Raw genomic sequence first — 22,496 nt, forward strand, 5'->3', positions numbered from 1 at the left:
TATAATAATAGTTAAAGAAAGTAATGAGTATAGCAATAATATATATAATATCTGCGAATTCCGAGCAAAAGTGCACTACAAACCTGACAGCGAAATCAGAACCGTGAATATTCTGTATCATAGCAACCAAAACGCCGATGCTGAAAAAACGCTGGAGCTGGGCGCTTTCAGAATAACGCCAGCGTTTAAACGCCTTGGTGGACACACGGTCTTAGAGTTGTTTCAGAAATAATGCTTTATGTGGTTTGGGATATAATATGGGGTTTAATTACGGCAGCGTTTAGCTGAGTATCTCCGTTAGAAACTTCTCTCTTCACAGAGAGAGCTGCATGACGCTCCAAAGGGGCGTGACCAGCTTCAGCTCAGCTCAAATTTAAAGCGACAGTCACAGAATCAGCACTTCAGGAACAGGGCTGAAATAGAGGGGTATTAGGCATGGCCACAATGGGTGATCTGTTTGGTATTTTGATCAAAACACTTCACAGACATGTTTTGCATAGATATTGCCCTACAATTTATTGTTAAAATATAGCATGTTAGGATACCTTAAAGAGATTTTTAAGGAAAAATAGCTGCCTGCTGTGGTTCAAAGCTACATTGGAAGAACAGTAAGAGTGCTGCAGATTTGGTTGATTCATCACTATGAGTAACCACTTTAACTTTGTTATTGTGTAGATTATTAGGGTTGGGCGCTGTCTATCAAACTGGCTAATGACAATGTCAACAGTCACTCACCTTATCCAATGTGACGTTCTGTGGCAAGAAATATTTGTATTTCATAGGCTAAAGATAGATGAGTTTATAATTGCTCTACTGCTCTTAATCTCTCTCACACACACACAAGTTCTCACGCTCTTGTTTTGGGATTGCTTTTTAAAGCTCCAGCTCAAATCATAACGTTTGGCTCTGTGGTTGAGGTTTAGGTAAGGTCAAAATACTGAAAAATTATTACTTTGAAGTTGTTGAAACTTATTTATCTTATGGTCACTTTTGGTAATTGCAAATGATAGCAACATAGTTTTTCTCTTGCATATAGTGTAACCTTTCTAAAATGGGGCTCTTCATCCACTGTTGTGTGTTTTTGAACACTGGAAATACTTTAAATGAGTTGTAAACCTGTGCATCTTGGAGACAGGGTTGGCATTGCTAATATTGTTTTTGTATTATAAAGTAAGATATGTAGGGGACAATTGTAACTCAATCCCTTCATTTTTTTATCTGATAAAATAAGGCAAAAATAACTGTCCCCACTGAAAAAAACTGGATGTGATTGATTGCTCATCTAATTACTCACTAAACAGTGATGTCACTGCATACTAACCACACCCTGTTATTCTCTGCTACATTACTGCAGTGAGGTAAAAAGTTAAGCCAGTAAAGGTCAGCAAAAATAGGGTTTCCAACTGTTTCTAAAATGCTCTTTAAACAACATCATTCAATTATTGCTTGTCAGCTATTGTCGTGTTCTGTGTTTATAAAAGTCACAAAGTTTTTGAGGGATCAGGCTATTTAAACTACAATTTGTAAGAAGGCATTTTAGAAGTAAGACGGTGTATAGAAAAGACTCTCTTCCCCAAACCTCCCCCAAAACAGTCTAAAGAGATTCCCAGTATATGTGTGTGTTTGTGTGTTCCCAGTAGCTTTGGAAAAAGGTCTAGTTCCCTTTAAATGCACCTCACGGAGCACAGACAAAAGACTCCCTGCTCATTCAACAGAATAAAAGCTTTGTGTGTGTGTGTGTGTGTGTGTGTGTGTGTGTGTGTGTGTGTGTGTGTGTGTGTGTGTGTGTGCGTGTGCGTGTGCGTGTGTGTGTGCGTGTAGGCTTTTGGTAGGGGAGAAAGAGGGAGCGTCAGACAAAAAGTTGTGTACATTGAGTGTCTGGATCCAGAACTCTGTGAACACATTTCTCTCTTTCCCCCTCTCATTCACTGTGTACTATCCATCTTTATTTCTTTCTCACGACTCCCCTTTTCTTCTCTTCTTTTTCTTCATTTCCACAGGATACTTTAAACAACAACTCATTTGGGAAGAAGTACAGTTGGCAGGAGAAGGTTTCAGGCTCGTCCTCGCCTCTCAAAACAGGTGAGATTTTTTGATTCCACCAGATTTTTGCGCCATTAATCTTATAATGTTCTTGTTTCATTGATGGTAACTGAGATGTGCAGACCAAAATGTTGTCCCTATATTATTCATCCTTGAGCTACTAACACAGCAACTAAATGCGAGTATGATTTTCACTTAGCCTTGCTTGTTTCTCTCTGATCCGAGATCAGGGAACAGTATTAAGGCTTGGAATAGCTATGCTGAGCTAACTGTAGCTAACTGAGGCATTGTGTGTTATCCAGCACTTTGCCTCCTTCCTGAATGACAGTTTATTGTTTGTAAGGAAAGAAAAAAAATATATTTAAGAATGTCAACAATGCAATGACAAAGAGATTATATAACTCAGTCACGATAATCATTGTCTGATAGTATCAATGAAGAAAAGTAATATTTTAATTTAAAGTTTTAAATAAACAACTGCTCGTTTAAGCAGGAGCCGCTTATTTGACTTTGGTCCAATTCAGGAGTGCATGTTTTTCGCATACTTTATTTATATGTATTTTTATTTTCACAGTTGCAGAATCAGGTTTTTTTTTTTTACTCACACAAGAAATCTCAGACTTGCTGTGATAAAGCCTGCATGAAAACAAGCGGCTCCATTCATATGCAAAGTTCCATATTGAACCCCATTGACTCACGAGTACCACAGACTCAGTTTGATTTAAGAATGTTTTGAAGGAATAATCTGAAAAAAATATACCACATTTGAATAGCAATAAGTTCATATAAATAAATATCAAATACTATAGATAATGATTTTAACAATAAAATAAACCTTAAAAGGAGAGGCGAGGCCCAAAAAGTTTGAATTGTCTTTTTCTCTCCTTTAGCTTTAGATGTCACTGTTGCATTATCCACAGTGAAAAAATAAAGCCCGGATTTGCTACTGATGGATTATGACATAAGACACCAATCGCCTTCTCCTGGCCGCACTTAAAATTTGATGAGTAATGGGGATTTAGCTGTGTAATCCCAGCATCTGTTACCTAACCATTTCTACTTTTCTCTTCCTTTTTGTGCTTCCCCATCTCTATCTGTGCATTTGTTGACATGACTGCCTGTCTGTATCATGTTTACTTATTGTCTATGTGTTTGGTCTTTTTGTGTGCTTGTGTGTCTGCGTGCATGTTTTTGTGTTTTACTTGCTCTTCCTCCAGGTGAACGCACCCCTACACGTGAGCACAGCTGTCTGAGTGACGAGGACAAGGTGCAGGGCGGGGGAGCGCAGACCAAAGACCGCGGGACTTCCACTGACGCCCCCTGCAGACACAAACACACCTCTGGACACACTAAAGGCTCATCTACAACGGCTGCCACTCGCTCCAAGCTTCAGGAGAAGCCTCCTGCGCCACCCCCCCCCGCAGAACTACACACCAGCTCCTCTATACCCAGCAGGGAAGGTGGATGGAGGTGCTCCCCACCGGGAGAGGATCCGCTACCAAACGGACGTTCATCTAGAGCCCACAGAAGAGATCTATCTAACTCCTGTGCAGCGCTCTGCCGACCCCCTAGACCCCCCTAACTCGCAGGACCGGCCTTTCCTCTCGCAGCAAACTGAGCAAGGTCGCATGTCTATCAGCTCGGACACAGAGGGCCCGCCTCCTTACCAGCCTCTTCCCGACCGGACAAACACCTCCATCTATGAGGAGGACGAGGTCTATGTCCCCCCGCCTTCATATGCTTCTTGTATAGAGGCCCTCATCACACCTCCCTCAGCTCGCTCCTCCCTCACGCTGGACCTAAGCCTGAAAGGGGCAGGAACGGGGGCCGGGGTCATGCTGAGACCCGGATCATCAGTGGAGTACGTTGACGCCACCGATGAAAGCTACTGTGGGGAGGATGAGGATGTGGATAGGATAATAATGGACGGAGAGATGAGGAAGGGGGAAGGTAAGGGGGATGGCGGTGGCAACAAAGTCCCACTAAGGACTTCCATGAACTCGGAGGCCAGCGGCCTATCATATGACTCGGTCAAGTACACATTGGTGGTGGACGAGCACGCTAAGCTAGAACTGGTCAGTCTGCGGCAGTGTTACCAAGGTTACAGTGACGACAGCGACACGGCTACCGTCTATGACAACTGCGTCTCTTCTCCCTACGAGTCAGCCATCGGGGAGGAATATGAGGAGGAAGATGAAGATGATGAGGACGGCATTCAGATAGGAGGAGTGAGGAGAGAGGCAACAGCTTGTCTGTCGGAAGATTCCACACCGGAGGTCGATCTGCACTTTTCCAAAAAGTTCCTCAACGTCTTCATGAATGGACACTCTCGCTCCTCCAGTAAGTCACAGCCCTGATAACGCTGAGTTGTTGTTTTTTTCAGATTTTAATATTTTTTGTTGTATAAGTGTTTTTGAATGTCAATGTAACGTTAGTTTTTTTATAAATCATGCAAAGACAATCAAGCAAAGATACTTGGTTGCATATAGCCTCACAATGCCATTGTGATTTCACAGCTTCTTTAGCTATCAGTATTTTTACTATCTTTTATCATCAAAATATCCTTTTTTTGTACACTTGCCTGAAAGCCCCCCCGTCTTCTTTACATTTTGCAAATGTGCATACTTTTAATATTTGCCCCCAAAGAGAGTTATGTGTGAAACAAACACATAGATACAGCAGGCTGTTATTCTGTGTAATTTCCATTTAACATGGTGTGAATGAATGCTGTCTGGCTGAATTTGCAGTGTGGTGTGAAAGGCTTAAAGCGATGTTGCTGATAAAGCAAATCCACAGAGATATTCAAGAGCTGGAATATTCTCATAGAGTGCAGATCACCATGTAACTCTAGATAATGTGACTGTCTGCACTGAATGAGATTTTACTTTATCTTATAGAATCACACGTGAAACTGGTTTAAGAAGAGTATTCAAACATTAGTGTTTTTTTACCATTGCAGGGGTTTGAAGATATACGGTTTGAAAATGCAATTTACATGAAAGTTATGCTAATCTAGGTCAGAATACCCAGCACAGCTTGTAAGTGTTATAAGTGAAAGCTGCAGTATTTTGCTGCTTGGTTGATATCGTTATCAGCATTCTGACAGCGACACGTTCAGGCCAGAAACCCAGCTGGACATTTAGATGGCCTGCTGGGTGGAGGAACACTGAGCCAAAAGTTGCTTGCAGTTTCATGGATTTTGCTCTCCCTCACCCTCTGTTGTCCAAACTAATCATACATTTGAAAATTAACACATTAGTTAAGCCTTTTTTTAGACATTTAAACAATGGCAGTGCTAGAAATGTTGTGCAATCATTAGCCAATAACCAACCAAAGTAAAACCCGCCCACCTTATCACCGGAATTTCCTCCTAAAGATCGATTGTGTTATTTCAAACCAAACATCTCACAGAGGGCGTGGCCAGCAGCAACTCATTAGCATTTAAAGTTACAGACACAGAATCAGTACTTTTGGAGCAGGGCTGAAACAGAGGGGTTTATGGCATGCTATAATTCATGATCAGTTTGGTATTTCAGCCAAACAGTTCAGAAACATGTCTTGTACATATCTGAGACCGATAATATATTGTAGAAAAGGAACATAATAGGGGACCTTTAAGGATTACATTTAGCATTTAAAGAACCATAGATCCTGTATTAAATTCATAATAACTGCCCCAACATGCCAGCACCACTATTGTTAGGTCTATAGGCAGTGCCAATGAAGATGAGGAACAACATCAACACCAAATTTAATTTTTGAAAGCCTACTCAAAATGTATGATGGTGCTTTAAAATTCCCAAGAGAATGAGTTTTTTTATTGACGGAAAAAACATTTTACTTTAAAATTGATGAACATGTCAGCACCACTTCTAGCTGTGGAGAGGCCCACAAGGAGGCACAGGGCTCTTCCGTTGTTAGTGTCGATCACAAATGCACTTTTTTAAAATTCCAATGTTGATTTTCTTTAGTGTTCTGCGGCTAAATAACACAACCCAGTTCATCTTTAAAAGCAGTGTTATTTTATTATTCGCCAACCATTTTTTGCATTTATTTTGGAGCTGTAGATCAGGGTGTTTAGCTTGCCTAGAGTTTAATACATACTTTTTAAAACACAAGAATATATTTGTTATAAAATGAGAATGAGTTATACAAGTTAGCATTTTGTCCCTTTCATATTGGTGCAGGAAAAGCCCGAGATATTATCGTTTTGTTTTTGTGCAATTGATTTTTTTTTTTCAAACCTAGCGCCTTCATTCCCAACAATGCAAATCAACCTCACAAGTTTGGTTAGAGATTTGGGGTATGCTATGCTACTAGCTTTGCTGCCTGTATCTTTTTGGCCTCACAGTGGCAAACAACAACAATTCTGAGGGAGGAAGAGGATGATGGATTATAGTTGGCTTTACCTTTTCATACTGATTCTCACCCTGGGAAATCAATGGGATATCTATATAAAGGAAATGTAAGAGAGAAGACTCATATGAAAGACACAGACAGAGATTAGTCTACATTATATGTGTGTGGCCATTTCCTCTAATAGTCCTTGCTGTCCTCTTGGACGCCGGCCATGCTTATCACAGACTCATTAGAAAAGGCAAACTCAGTTTATCTGAGCACTGCAGAAAGGGATAGGGAATGTCTCAGGAGAGGTAAAAAAATACACAATGCTCATCGGTTTCACGCCTAATTAGATTGTGAGTCATCGGGTCCTAAAGAATGTATGTTTGCTTTAAAGTAAACACAATGTGAGCAATTATGTCCACTGTGTGTGTGGACTTTTGTTATTATTTTAAGTCAATCATCTTTACGAGCCAGATACAAAGGCTGGGACTCCACACTGCAATGGTGCCATGTGTAATATTCCCCTGTTTGATATTTTCTTATCCTCTGGTTTTCAAGGTGCAGAGTCCTTTGGCTTATACTCGTGTCTTATTAATGGAGAGGAGAAGGATCAGAGCCACAGAGCCGTGTACAGGTGAGAAAGAAAAAAATCATTTGTTAAACTGTACTTCCCATTGTTTTAATGTACAGGGAGAGGGGGTTCTATTCAGATTTCAAAGTTGCAGTTCCTTCAAACACGCTCATCTCCATCAGTCTTGTTTTCTTTTTTATGGAGTTGGTAGAGCAGAAAACGCTCAATTTCTTCATGTTTCCCCTTTAACGCTCACACTCCAGTTGGCAGCATGGAGCTACAGCTGCTGTTTAAGACCTTCGGCTGATAAATGCATAAGGGAAGGGAGAAAAAACACAGCAGTGAAGTCATGTGAATATCACAGATCAGATGATGGGGCAGGACATTATCTCTGCATAGCTGAAAGCATGGGGTTTACCAGACTTCTTTCAATTCAATAGCTTTCCAGTGTGTTTGTTTATACTATATATTATTTTTGTGAAGCGTCTATAAGCATTCGCAATTCATCTGACTAGCCAACAACAGGGTAGTTTAAGGTTATCATTGCTTTACATTTTCACTTCAGCTGAAGTATTAGAAGTTTAATTTTGGTAAGACTTCTTAAAACCTTTCTAACTTTGTTCAATGAACTGAAGGACCATAACCAGCAAAAAAAAGTATATTTTCTATGAGAAGCTGACACTGATTTGTTGTTGGATTTGGACCGAGGATAGAGTTTCGAAACAAATTTCCCAACCAGACTTTTACTATTTTTTATCTTATTAAACCTATGTTTCAAGTACTACGAACTGCCTGTAAGATCAAAGTAGAAAGCAGAGTTGATTAACAAATGTAATTGATCATTTTTGACAAATATAAATACTCAAAATATAATAATAATAATAATAATAATAATAATAATAATAATAATAATAATAATAATAATAATAATAATAATAAAAATAATAATAATAATACATGGTATTTTAATAGCACTTTTCCTGGTGCTCAAATTTGCGTTACTAGCAAGTAAAAAACAAAACAACAAAAGGTAATAAAGTAAAAAGTGCTAAGTAAATAAAGTTCAAATTGCTAAGTGAGATAACTGTGAACTCTTTTGTGTATGACTGTGATTATAGTTGAATCAACTTGAAACTGGTTTTCCATTGATATCAAAACCACAATTCAAGCTTAGAGGGTGTTAACTTCTGAGACACTTAAAACATATACCTTAAGATATGACTGCATCTGTCTGGATAGGTTTGTCCCCCGGCATGACGATGAGTTGGAGCTGGAGGTGGATGATCCGTTGCTGGTGGAGGTCCAGTCGGAGGATTTCTGGTACGAGGGTTACAACATGCGAACTGGTGCCCGTGGGATCTTCCCAGCTTATTACGCTATAGAGGTGACAAAGGACGCTGACAGCTACAAAGGTACTGACATTGCCACAAATGAAAAAAGGCTAAAATGCTTCAAAATATATATTGAACGTGTAATCAAGACCAGTGAGTCAGTATTTTCAACTTTGCATCATTTTTGATTATTATATTTGAATTGTGTAATCAAGTTGTAGAAATATATTACAGTTATTATCTAAGTAGTATTTATTCATATCAAAAAAGGCTGAAACATGAGAATTGATGTATACATCCATCTCACTTTGATTTTGGTGCTTGAAAAGAATACTCACTAATTTATTATTTGGGTCTTTTCCATTATTTTACCTGTCTGTCCTGAGCAGAAAAGAGCAGTGAATGGATGGACAGATACCACTTGAAATTCCTGGGCTCAGTTCAAGTGCCCTTCCACAAAGGAAATGATGTTCTGTGTGCAGCTATGCAGAAGGTACGAGGCCTGTGTGTGCAGTGTGTGTTTGTAAATCATTTGACTCATATTGATATGTAATAAAAGCCACAAATACACCATGTATTGTCCCATTCGGCCAAAACCTCACAAAAGCTACAAGTTGTAATTTATCAATAAGTCTTAAGAGTGTCATGTGGGGTGTAATCGTCCAACAATCTGATACACAACAAACATAAATGAGCTACTTGCAATTAGCAACACCTGAAATGAAGACAAATAAATCCACACAGGATAACTGCTTCCTGTGTGGATTTATTGGCTGTTGTATTAAATATGTGTGGATCACAATTTGACTGTTTTATTAAATATAGAACACTGTCAATATAGTGAAAAGGTTAGTATTACTGTTGTAATTTTGTCTGGTATAGATTTGGGTTACAGTTTAAACATATATTTTTGATCATTTTAAACTTGTTTACATTTAAGAAGTCATCTTTTACATTTGTTCTTCAGATTGCCACCAACAGAAGGATGACCGTCAAGTACAACCCACCTTCCTCGTGCATCCTGGAGATCAGTGTGAAAGGCATCAAGCTTGCCGTTCAAGAGGATTATTATGCCTGTGACAGAGTGAGCACTAACTTGTGTTTGGTTAATGCATAAGAAGTGAAATGCAGCTTTATCGAGCTTTGTCGAATAAAAGCTAATCTTTACACTAGAATCCCATTGAACAATTGAAGCATGTCACCTCCTTGTGGCGGCCAATAGAGACTACAGGCAAACATGTAAGGGGCGGTCTTCGTGAGATTTCACTCCATCTTTAATAGCTTAAAACTGCTATTTCTACACTTCTGTGATTACAATTCTAAAATCTTCTCTAATGTTCTACATTTATGTGACAGCTGTAGTCACTGACTTGAAAAAGTGCTCCCATCCTAAAACACATAATCCTCTAACTAGACATAGCAGAGATGATGTAAATAATAAGTAAAGGGAACTAAATAATAGTTTGCTTTTGTTAGAACAATAGTCTGCTCGCAGTGTGCATTCAATCAAACTAATAACTGACGTTAGAATGTTGTAATCGAGCAATTCAGAACAAGTGTTTAATGAAGAAATATGAAGTCTGCCCCCTTTGATAAGACTATAAAGATCGTGTAACGTAAAGATGCAACCAAAATCACATCGCAAACAGACAATCTATCTTTTTGTTGTTGGTTTGGTTAACAATGGTATCTAATGAAACTGTGAGTTTAGGGCCTTCCTGCAGCTGGTTCATATGAGATATTTCAAGTTATAACGTCAGCAATATGAATGTGTATCAAAGTTCTTCATTGGTATATTATATTACTTTCTAGTCTTATAGTTGCTTCTGCATTTGGATGCAGGACTTTCACTTGTATCATAAATAAAAATCTGACCATTCATTCAATACAGACAAAAAATAGGACAAATACAGCATATGTGTTATGTAGACATCAAGCAGCCCTCTCTATGGTAATTCAAATCATTGTTTTGATTCTTTTCTGTGTCCTGTTTACAGAGTAACGAGTGCAGTCACTTTTTCCAGCTGAAGAACGTCTCCTTCTGTGGGTATCACCCCAAAAACAGCAAGTAAGTAAAGGCAGAAAACCTGAATGAGGGACTACAACACCAAGTCCAAATGTTATGTACCGTCAACATAGAATAGAAAAAGATCAGGAAAAAGCTGTAATGTTTTGACCCTCTGCTTGTGTTCACCCATACCACTTACATTAACTTACCAACTATGGATCTAGTGTGAAACAGCAGTTTATTTTTACAATAACAGTTCGCCTTGTCCCTTTTCTGTCTCTTCTGCAGGTATTTTGGTTTCATTACTAAGCACCCAGCAGACCAGAGATTTGCCTGCCATGTATTTGTGTCTGAAAACTCCACCAAACCTCTAGCAGAGTCAATAGGGTGAGTTGAACTTGCTGTGCATTAGTGCTCTCAGATATCCAATCCTCTACTTATGCTTTGCTGACACATGCTCTGATCTTGCTTTTTTGGGCATCAATTGAGGGAAATCAATAAGAGCTGATCTGTAACAGTTGAAGAATCTGACAGAAGTATTTGCCTTTTTTTTTCCTTTCCAGGAAAGCCTTCCAGTTGTACTATAAAGAGTTTGTGGATTTCTCGTGCCCTACAGAAGACATCTACCTGGAATAGCCCTGCCTTCAAACACAGCCCTGTACAGTACACTGTATCATAACATAATGTTGCATGAAGGACAGACATATCTAAAATTATGAAGAAAAATAAAAAACTAACACATCTGACAAACAAGCAGGACAAGAAGGTACACATATTGGAGCTGTGGTGAAACCTTTGTGCCGCAAGAAGAGAGTTCAAATTAGCCAAAGTGTCTTTGGAAAAAAAAAGGTATGCAAAATGGTGCCAGTGATGAGATGATGAATCGGAAAGCACAACTATTATATCAAAGCAGCCTTGGAAACACAAGATAGCCAGCAGTGTCATCTAAACAGGTGCAACACTGAGAGCCCAGGAGCCATACTGACCTGGGCCAGCTTGAATTTGCACTTGACAAAAAAAAGGGTATAGATTTGGAAACACAAGCAGTTTTTGCTTCGACTATAAATATTAAGTGTATATTTTCTAAAATAACATCTGCACACTGAAAATGTACACCGAGTAAAACAAATCCATGTCGGAACAGTGACCTTTATTCTTCTGGAACTCCTGATAAAAGATGACTTCCTAATAGTTCAGTGGCAACAAGAAAACACTCTTAAACACTGTTATACAACCATACAAATACTCATAAACACTGTTAGAAAACCAGCTATAGATGAAAAGCTCTTTGCATTTGTGGGTCTCTTTTAGACGTTTGGTTTCGAGCCGAAACATGTTGTCCAATCCAATATTTAAAATGTTTTAGCTATCTGAAACATCAAAAGAAAACAAGGTTGTGTTTTATTCTGCACATGATCTGCTGTATGATGCATATTTATAGGTTCAGGCGTATAGACAACGCAGGGTTCATGTAATGTGAAGGTCATTTTCCAACGTATGCCATGCTTTGAGCATTGAACTAAATAGGTTTGGGTTTCTGACGTTTGGAACAAACGATGAAATGATAATATCAGTAATTGATAGTCACAATCTTAGACCAAATTGTTAATAGTGATTATGGTGCATGAAACCCTGTTATTCCTTCATGGGTAGCTTTAAAACCAAGTCCACATTGTAGCTGAGTGAATTATAAGTGCAATGACAAGGGGTGATCTCTTATTGGTGTAAAATGCCAAAGATTGCAGAGCTGTGGTATCCTGCATCTTCCTTTTTTTTTAAAACAACTGACACATATTCAAAGCATTATCTGCTGCTGATCATGTGTTCAGAGTCACACCCTTTCCTCACTGTTCTGCAAACAGACAGGGAGAGGAGAGAATATAAAGAAGGATTTCTACATCCAAAGGCTAACAGCAGATGCTAAAATACCTTAGTTTTCATCCTAGTGGATCTGGTTTGTGGTAGGTTGAAAGGCATTGCAGGTAAATAAAGGAAACAAAAAATTGAAGCGACTTTAGGCTAAGTAGGTTAGACTAAACATCTTTAACACTGACCCACAAATAAACTCTGAAATGCACTCATCTAAATGCATAATTTCCATAATGCAAAAACAGTGTGAGGGTGTACAAGAGTGAATTTTTTCCAACAAACCTTTTAGAAGCATCGACGGTAGTGTAGTCCTAAGCTATAAAGCCCCCACAATTTGCCCAGTAAAACTGTAAACCTTTATCCTAGTCACACTGCGCTTTTTTACTGTGTGTTGTTACTGGGTATAAAATCACTGATGGAGAAGTTTAATACCAGAAAGAAAGGACATCTGGCTGAGTCTCTTTGGTGGTTTAAGGAGAGTTTTGACCCTCTGACTTCTCTTTCCTGTGGTTTTTCTAGACTCTCACTCCTCATAGTTTACACCTCAGAAACATGAAATACTCTCAGTGTGGCGGCGATCAGATTACAAGGTTGATTCTCTATAGAGAAGTTGCTGACAAGGGAGCAAAAGCAAGACTCTGGTGTCTTCATATCTTTACTAGTAGTGCCTCTTTTTCATCAGATCATTGTGACCTTCCTCAGTGAACATTATCACCTTTTAACAGATTGCCATCGAGTGTTTGTTGACTTCAAGTTTGAGTGCAAATTGTATTGAAGGAGTGTTGTTGATGTGGCGCTTTTTTTCCGATGCACTGAATGTGCTGTGCTGTACCTCTCCTGTCACTGGTCACATTTTACTACAGTGAAATTGTTGCAACACTGAGCCTGTGTACACATTCTTCAGGTGTGTACATCAATAATATCAGAGGTGGGAAGTAACATTGTACATTTACTCAAGTAATATACTTAAATGCAATTTTGAGAAACTTGTGCTTTACTTTAGTATTTCCATTTTATGCTTCTTTGTACTTTTACTCTCCTACAATTATTTTGTAGCTTTAAGTTACTTTACATATTTGGATTAATGATTATGAATCATTAATCCAAATATGAAAATATAAATCAACTCTTAAATCAGACTTTAATTACTCCTGGAGTAAATTCACGAGCTATCCTACAGTATACAAAGCCATTAAAACTATCTGCACCTTTACCAGATTTTGATAGCACATCAATAATTATAATCAAAACCTATCATATTTATTATTCTGAAATGAACCAATCTTCATAATAAGTTATTTTACTTTTGGTGCTTTAAGTACATTTTGATGCTAATACTTGTGTACTCTTATTTGAGTGACATTTTGATTAAAGGACTTTTAATATTGCTACACTCTGGTACTTTTAATTTTACTTTTACTCAATTACAAGATCTGAGTACTTCTCCCACCTCTGCTTAATATGTATAGGAATGTGCATAAAACACAAATTAGGCATTTGATATCCTATATCATTTCTAAAAATGCAGCCAGCAGACCAATGGACACACACACCGAAATATTTTATTTGCAGCCCAGGAAAATGAAAAGCACCTGTCCGATCAGGAATGACAACATGTAGAAAGCCATTTGTTGCAGGGCTACATGGTACCTCAGAAAAGTTGCTGGAATTAGACTGATGTTACAATTACAGTAGACATTATTATTATCATTAAAAGACAATAGTGCCAGTAATAACTTTAAAATGACTTATAGAAAAACACCATTTGCTAAGTAATTTACAATTGAGGATGAAGTGAAAAGATAAAATCATTGAAAAACAAACAATTGCCGCTGTTTTTATTCTACCAGGGTCCAGCATGGGTACAGCACAGTTGCTTCTGCAGTGAAAAACAACAGAGGGTGTGCTTCCTACATCATGTATCACTAAAAAGACTACTAACACGACGGCAGATTATTTTATGTGATCTATATTTAACAGAATATACGATGTCTGTGAAAGAAAGATTATCTAATGAAGAATATGGAAATTGTACAATACAGCCAGTCCCAATGGTTTGTTCCTTTTTGAAAAGAAAACCTGAACAAAATAAATCAGCTGTCTGTTGTTGCTGATCAAAGCCATCGTGTTAGCTTAAAGAAATCAGCACTGACTTTGAAATAAACTCCCTTCTCAAGAGCCAATTAGACTGAAAGGAGAAAATGTACTGTCATGGAGGCTATACTAAGAGTGAATAGATATGCCATATATAAATAAATAATTTAATATCTGTAATTATAAATATTGCATTGCATTGAGTCAGTATGTGAAATTCCTCTTTTTTTTAGGTGTGAATTCTTTATTTAAAAACTTTAATGCAGATCTCATGGTGTCCTGTCGTTATTACGTTCCTCTTACTACACTAACAAATGATATCACTATGAATGTGAGGTCCTGGTATTGATTCTGGTCAAGTGATCAGCCAACTCAACAGTGTCGGCATTTCAGTAATGGAGTTAGTGAAATTTGTCCAGTCAAAATAAAAGAGGGCAGTTCTGAACAATGGTAGAACTTGACAACGTCCAATATCAAACTAATGTTCATGTGGTAAAAATCTACAAAGAATTCTGGGTAAATTACAACTTTTTCAAACAGAAAAAGGGGGTTATCGAGTCATCATGCCACGTTCCTCCTCCTTTTTTCATTTGTGCACTTAGTCAGTAGGTGACACCTGACATTTACTCGGGAAACATGGTACCTGGTTCTGAATTAGCCTGTGAGTGGGTTTTCTGACTAATTTGGGCTTAAAATAAATCAATCCAACTTGCATTGGACTAACATTAAGTTAAGAGCAACACTACAGACCACTCTGAAATAACTGAATTTATTGTAGTCGTATCTTTGATCTTTTAGCATAAGCCACTAGTAGCCTACTGTTTGAAAGCAACAAAACAATCGCCGAAGAGAATTGTTAATATCAGTGCAGTCATAGAGGTTTTGCTTATCAACAAACTGCCCGAACAACCAATTGCAGGAAACATTATATTGGTACCTTATTATGCACAGAAACCTTCATAATATGACAGACGATTGTGTGTGTGCATATCTGAGTAACAATTATGAAGACAACTCTGAGACCGATCTACTTTACGTTTGCCGTGTGTGTTGCTGTGGAGTGCTACGCGTGAAGTTATTTGCAACAACACTTTTGTCGAAAATAAGGGTTTATTGCGCCGTATATTTATCAACTTTGAGGTCCCTTATGATATTGAGTTTTGGTAGATTATACAATGTGCAATGAAAACATAAATTACCTCATGAATATTTAGTAGTATAAAGGATAAGTAAATATTCATAAAACAGTTTAAGTTTTTTTCAAATAACATCTGATGTATTATTGACTTAACAGGGATGTGTTGGTAATACCGTTATTTCTGCTTGCTTCACTTCACACTTCAGCAAACACATTACAGAATACAAAACACAGAATACATGCAACTTTAGAAACATACAAAAACCTTTCATTTATGATAAGTTTTGCCTTTTTGACCCTATTTATCCATTGTACCTGTATTTCACCAGTTCACCAGTTCCTGCCTACCTCTACAACTGATATAACTCTCACATAGCATATTGTAATTTCCATCAAAACATCTCTTAATGTGATTATGGCTAAATCTGTAGCAGGCATATACAGTATAAATCTTGTCTAAACAGCTAATTGTATCTAATCCAGGATTGTACAGAAACATTTCCCTTGAATTTCTGTTGCTAGAATTTAGTTATTGGAGTTGATTTACCACCTGTAGCCATCATAACAGCAGCATCCATGTGTTTGTCTCAGAACTGAGAAAGGTGCGTTGTGTAGTCTCTGTAGTGTGATTATGTTTTAAAATTCAGTTTAAAAGGAGCAGAGCTTTTTTAGGTAACTATTCTTTTTTGAAAACTAACAAATGTTCATTCTAGAATCTGGATTTGTTGATGCATTTGCCTAAGAAGTTGTGTTAACGATGGGGTCAGACAGGATGAGTCAACACTTTATCGCTCTCCTTATGATCTGTTTTGTGTTTGATCAAGGCCTTTCCGCACCTCTGCTGAGCAGGTACGTATTTGTTTTTGTTAAAAGCCACAAGAGTTTTAAACCATTCTCCAGGAGGACAATGAATTTGTGTTTCTGTATACATTTCAGGGGCTGGGGGATTTGCTATTTTTAATAAGAAAATCCAGATGGCAATAGATCATTTTTAAGTCAATACAAATCATTTCAAATAATATTGGGAGTCGATTCATTAGTTTGTTTAGTATGTGGCCATGTAATGAGCAGATAATGTGCAGTGAGGCGGTCATTATTGAAGAAAGAACACCCAAATTATTATCCCTTACGTGTGTGACACAGAGGGTCATAGGACATGTGGAAGGGGTCAACTCTTTTGATTGCATCAGTAAACACATTCCTGACCAGTTTATGGTCATAATCACTTGTTCAAAGTCTTGTACTATATAACACAACCTTCATGTCGTAAATTATGTATACATTTAAGGTAAAATATACCAGAGCCTAGGAAGCATTGCAATTATAGTAGTTTCGTTCTCAAAATATTGTACATGGGTTGTTATGTGCATGCACACATAAACCGTGTAATGGTTTCTGATACCAGCGACCGCCACAGTGTGATGATGTAACTCTCACTGTTTGTATCTGATGTTGTGTGTCTTCTAGCAGAGCTGATGAAGGTACAACAGAGCTAAAGTTGCTCTTTGACCCAAGCCTCCACAAACAGCGCATTAGCATTACAGATGGTAAGAAAGTCACATTTGATTAACCAAACAATCAAGCTACCAATCTGCTTTCTATCACAGGCAGACACTGAACAAAGAAACATTGATAAAACAGAGAGAACACTATAAAACCTTAATTAAATATATTGTACATACATGTGTTTGTGTTAATTTGTGCTTCAGACTATGGTGAGAGGCCCTTCCCTCTTCCCCTGCCACCAGACTCTGAAGATCCTTATCGACCTAACCTGGAAGATGAATACTACTAACAGAAGCACAGCAGATCCTGATGTGAATAAATGAAGCTCATCTGTCCGGCAGGGCGGATTAGCTCCAATAAAAAACAACCTCATGGTAAAATAAGTACAGCATTGTGTCGTGTTTGTGCATGTTTACATGTACTATGTTGATCTTTTAATTATGTTATGATGTTAACATATCAGTTTTGGTCATACCAAGGTTTGCACTGTTCACAGTGATGTTTTGTCAATTCTTTTGGTCTTGACCAAGACAACGTCAAACTGTTGCACCTCTAATGAGGCTACAAGGTTTTCATGTCAAGATCCGACTTGCCCGGTTTACTGGGTGGCCAATCTCATGCAACTCCATAACCCACAGCAGCACCTGTGTCTTCAGGGACTCAGTCGCTTGGACCGTTGACTTCAAAACCAATGAGATTTTCTGATGGACATTGGAATCTGGCACCGCCACTGGTAGCACTCCGTCAAGCTACAAAAGAAAGGGCAGTATGTCAGCAGAAGGTTCCTATCCTTTGCTTAGTTGCGTCCAACTGCATGGTATTTAGGTTTGGGTTTGTCATGCTAAAACCCTACAATTACAAAAGTTATCAGTGCCATTGTGCTTCTATAGAAAGAGTGTTTTCAAAAAGTCAATTGCTTTGGATAAAGACATGGACCCATTGCAAGGGTAAGTTCTGTGTCTTATACACGTCAACTGTTCCAGGTTAAGCCAGAGAGCCTGGATAGGAGAAAATAAACAAGACCAAAGTCAGTTTAGCCTACCACATGCGGTGTAAGTAGTATTGATTTCACTTGAGCCTCATACACCTTTTCACCAATCAGTGTTAGGCTGTAGTTCAGTATTGATTACAGTGAACAATGCGGTTTTATTTTGGGGAAATTGAAAGCTCATCTTCCCCAGTGCCTGACTTAGGACTCATAGCAGACCTCGTGATGTCAATAGTCCACGGCACGACCATCACTCTGGCTGCAAGGGGACCTTGAACCTGGAATTCAATAAACTAGTTTCCTGGGGTATAAAGTTAGTGTTATATGAGCCCTCGTATCATATTGGTACGTAGTACTCAATGATAGGTATATACAATAGAGTGTTTCTCCTTGTGTTGAATTCTGAAAGCATACTTTTGCTCACCGTTCATTCGATCACTATAAAATACCCAGGGTCCAATACTTGCTGGAGCCCTACTTAATCTAGTAATATTTTACAGTTCGTAGTTAGTGTCTAATCCATTTCATTAATTGAACCCACTTTATTTTATATTATCTTAAACATAAGGCTTGTTTACTCGATATTTGGTTATCATTTTCCTCAGACACCATTGAAAGTAATGAACAGGCTACGATTGTGTATTGAAGTCACGTTTGACTGCTATTGGTTTGCCATAATGTCGGATTTTGACATTGAGGAAATGGTTTTAGGGATTATGACAAGTTCACTTTTATAGCTTGCATACTTACACTTTTAAAAACCACAGGGGGGTCCAAGCACACAGTAACAATGAGTGACACATCAAAGAGCACTTTGGAAAATAAAATACAAAGAATGTGTGAACCTAAATAGGATATTTAGCGAAAATGTTAAATGTTTGGTAACAAATACTAATAATAATATTTACATAATAATACAATATAATAATAATAATAATAATTAATAATTAACAATTACATAACATAATAACAATTGTTATATATTATTGAGTAATACTTGATTAAAAAAAATGTATCTTTATATTTTAAAATATGAAAACTCTGCACATTGGTAGCTTATAATTCTTTTTTATTCATAAGCAAAATGTACAGTTTGAATTTGTGTTAGATTATGCTTATGGCACTAGTGTGTAAGGCTTCTTTTGCATTCCATGCTTATTCCTGCTTGTTTGTACTTTTTTCCTACTTGAGATAATACAATAACAGAAGTATACAATTGGGATAATGAGATACATTTCCATTGCGTATATATCAAATATGTAGTCGCAAATGGAACAGTACTGCAATTTGAGATTTTCACTAGAAATTTGTGAAGTTGTCTTTATAACATTGTCCTAGTAAACAGTGAGTGATCCTTTTATCGGTTTACTATATTGTTATATATTATTATACCTTCTCTGTTTGTTGTACCACGACAAGTTTCACTGCATAGTCCAGAGTTGGGTTGCGAAAGAAGGTTCCAGCATGAGCTCCAAAACGTCCCTTCTCACCATGACTAACTGATGGGCATTCAGCATCGGCAGATTGATCCTCACTGTCTGAGATTGCCCTGTGTCCTCCCGACGTGTTGGATCACCTCTCGGGATGGCCAATGCCTCTTACATTGAGCCATAACCACTCACAGGCCATGACCTGTGGCAAGAGGACCTCGATCGAGGTTGGACTATCAGCTGTACCTCTTTCACACCATAGACTAACTTACGGGGAGCTGAACATTGACACCTCTGTAATGACCACACCTCCATCAACCGCCTGCCACTTAACTTGTACAGCCCAACGTCCACAAAATGTGAAGAAAGTCAAACAGCAGGCCTCACACAGAGCTTCGCATTTCTGACGGTTGATGAGTTGATCCACTCAATCCTGGGCTTGCCATTTAGGTTAGGGTTGTTAATATCTCATTGACATCTTCCAAGAGATTCGAGTGATCCATCATCCCAGCTCTGATCTATCTAAATGGATTGACTTGTGTTCAGGAAAGTTCCAAAGTGTTTCTTTCCACAGCCTATCCTATCATTGAGACAACAGCACCACTTCATAAGATATTAGGATGGTCCTGTTTTTAATTCACATTGAAATCTTGCTTCCCAGGTTAAAGAGCAAAGGAAGAGCCTGGAATAGGGAGAAAATAAACAAGACAAAAAGTGCAGTTTAGCCTTGAACCACATGAGGGTGTAAGAGTATTTGATACTCAACTATGCCTCATACCAGACCTTTCACCAATGCATGTGTTGTAGGCCTGTATGTACAGTATGTGAATGTACAGTGAAGCAATGCAGGTTTTGATTTTGGAGAAATTGAAAGCTCATCTTCCCCAGTGCCTGACATTAGAGACTTCATAGCAGACCAGCGGTGATGTCACATAGTCCCAGGCTCCACCACCATCACCTCCCGAACCCCTGGAATATCAAATAAACTAAGATTGTCTGGGGTATAAAGTTAGTGTTTATTGAGCCCTTCGTATCATATTCTACGTAAGTACGTCAAATGATTAGATTATTATGAAAAATAGAGTTGTGTTTCTGTTGTGGGTCTGAATTATTTAGAATAATGCTACAACTTTTGACCACAGTGTAAACAAATCTCAATAACTAAAAAAACAGGGTTTTACTCAATTACTTAGCCATGAAATTCCACTACTTTATCTTAATCAATTTACTTTTTTACAGTTCAGTAGGATTAGTGTAATCCATTTAATTTAATATGAAAACCACCTTTTTAAAAATATTATTTTAATTAATAAGGGCTTGTTTACTCGATAATTATGTTGTTACGTACTATTTTCTCCTTCAAGACACCATTTTGAAAAGTAATTGAAAACAGGCTGATGTGTATTGAAAAGATATTGATGTATTATTATCATAATGTCGGATTTTTACACATTTGAGGAAAATGTGTCTTTAGGGCTCAATAATAAATTCACTTTATAGGCTTTGCATACTTACCACTTTATAAAAGACCACATGGGGGCGTTCAAAGCACACAAAGCCTACAATGATGTGAACAACAATCAAAAAGCACTTTTGGGGAAATACAAAACAACAAAGAATGATGTGAAATAAATAGTGATATTTTAGCAGAAAATGTTAAAACATGTTTGGTTATATAATAATAATAATAATAATAATAATAATAATAATAATAATAATAATAATAATAATAATAACAATACAATAACAATAATAACAATTGTTATATTATTATTATGATAATTATTGGATTTATAAAAAAATGTATCTTTATATAATTAAAATATAAAAGTCAGTAGCTGACCGGTAGCTTTAATTCTCCTTTTATTCATATAGGCAAATAATGTACCAGTTATGAAATTGTGTAGCCTTATGCATAGTGTGCATAGTGTGTAAGGTTTTGTTTTTGCATTCATGCTTATTTCTGTTGTTTTGTACTTTTTTCCTACTTTAGATAAGTACAAATACAGAAGTATAACAATTGGGAGTGAGTACATTTCCATTGCGATATCATATAAATATGTTGTCGCAATGGAAATGTACTGCAAATTTGCAGATTTTCACTAGAAATTTGTGAAAGTGATCTTTACTAAACATCTGTCCTTAGTAAACAGCTGAGTGTATCATTTTATCAGGTTTTTACTAATATTAGTTGATATTATATATTATTATACTTTTCTGCTTGGTGTTAGTGGTACACACGACAAAATTATCAACCAGATAGTCCAGAGTTGGGTTGCGAAAAGAAGCAGTTCCAGCAGAGGGCCCAAAACGTCCCTTTCTCTCACATTGACTAGCTCTGACTGGGGATTCCCAAGGCATTCCCAGGCCAGATTGGATCCCTCCACCTGGTCCTGGGTCTGCCCCTCTGTGTCCTCCCAGCTGGACGTGCTTGGATCACCTCCCTCGGGATGAGGCCCAATGGCCTTCTTACTTGATGCCATAACCACTTCAACCGGCTCCTTTGACTGTGAGCAAAGAAGGACCGATCTGAGGTTTGGACTATCAGCTGTACCCTCCTTTCCAGCACCATAGACTAAACTTTACCGGGGAGGCTGAATAATGTGATGCCTCTGTAACTGACCAACACCCTCCATCAACCCGCTCTGCCACTAATTTGATACAGCCCCCAACGTCCACAAAATGTTGATGAGAAATGTCAAACATGACAGGCCCTCAACACCCAGAGCCTTCAGCATTTCTGGACGGTTGATGGACAGTTGATCTCATCAATCCCCTGGGGCTTTGCCATTGTGTGGAGTTGTTAAACTATCTCATTGACCTCCTCCAGAGAGATTGATGTTGATCCCCATCATCCCCCAGCTCTGACTATATCCTAGAATGTGGATTGATTGTGTTCAGGAGTTCCCAAAAGTGTTTCTTTCCACAGCCCTATCACCCTATCAGTTGAGATCAACAGCATCCTATTCTTTCTATCCACAGTTTGGATGGTTCCCTGCTTCTTCTTCCCTGAGATGTCAGATGGAAAGTCCCTCTTCTTGGCTTCTCCATATTCTTCGGGTACCAGCTTCCTCCGCCATGGATGAGCGTGCTCTCAGTACCCAGGGAACATCAACCATGCAGGTTCAATGTCCCCATCCTCCACAGGGATGCAAGAAAAGCTTGAGGGTATTA

The 22,496-nt window shown here is 38.0% G+C and overlaps 1 protein-coding gene across 1 annotated transcript in view; it reads left to right on the forward strand.

The window, feature by feature from the left end:
- LOC134863889 (C-Jun-amino-terminal kinase-interacting protein 1-like) overlaps window positions 1-14,527 on the forward strand; it is a 44,673-nt gene extending 30,146 nt beyond the window's left edge. Inside the window, 10 exon segments of the mRNA XM_063882647.1 lie at window positions 2,001-2,082; window positions 3,261-3,454; window positions 3,456-4,383; window positions 6,946-7,021; window positions 8,198-8,370; window positions 8,679-8,782; window positions 9,257-9,373; window positions 10,287-10,357; window positions 10,586-10,684; window positions 10,861-14,527. Coding sequence (XP_063738717.1) covers window positions 2,001-2,082; window positions 3,261-3,454; window positions 3,456-4,383; window positions 6,946-7,021; window positions 8,198-8,370; window positions 8,679-8,782; window positions 9,257-9,373; window positions 10,287-10,357; window positions 10,586-10,684; window positions 10,861-10,933 — 1,917 coding nt within the window. The 3' untranslated portion in view covers window positions 10,934-14,527.
- The last annotated feature ends 7,969 nt before the right edge of the window (window positions 14,528-22,496 follow it).

Source organism: Eleginops maclovinus, chromosome 4 (genome assembly GCF_036324505.1).
Source record: "Eleginops maclovinus isolate JMC-PN-2008 ecotype Puerto Natales chromosome 4, JC_Emac_rtc_rv5, whole genome shotgun sequence".
NCBI classification, from domain to species: Eukaryota; Metazoa; Chordata; class Actinopteri; order Perciformes; family Eleginopidae; genus Eleginops; species Eleginops maclovinus.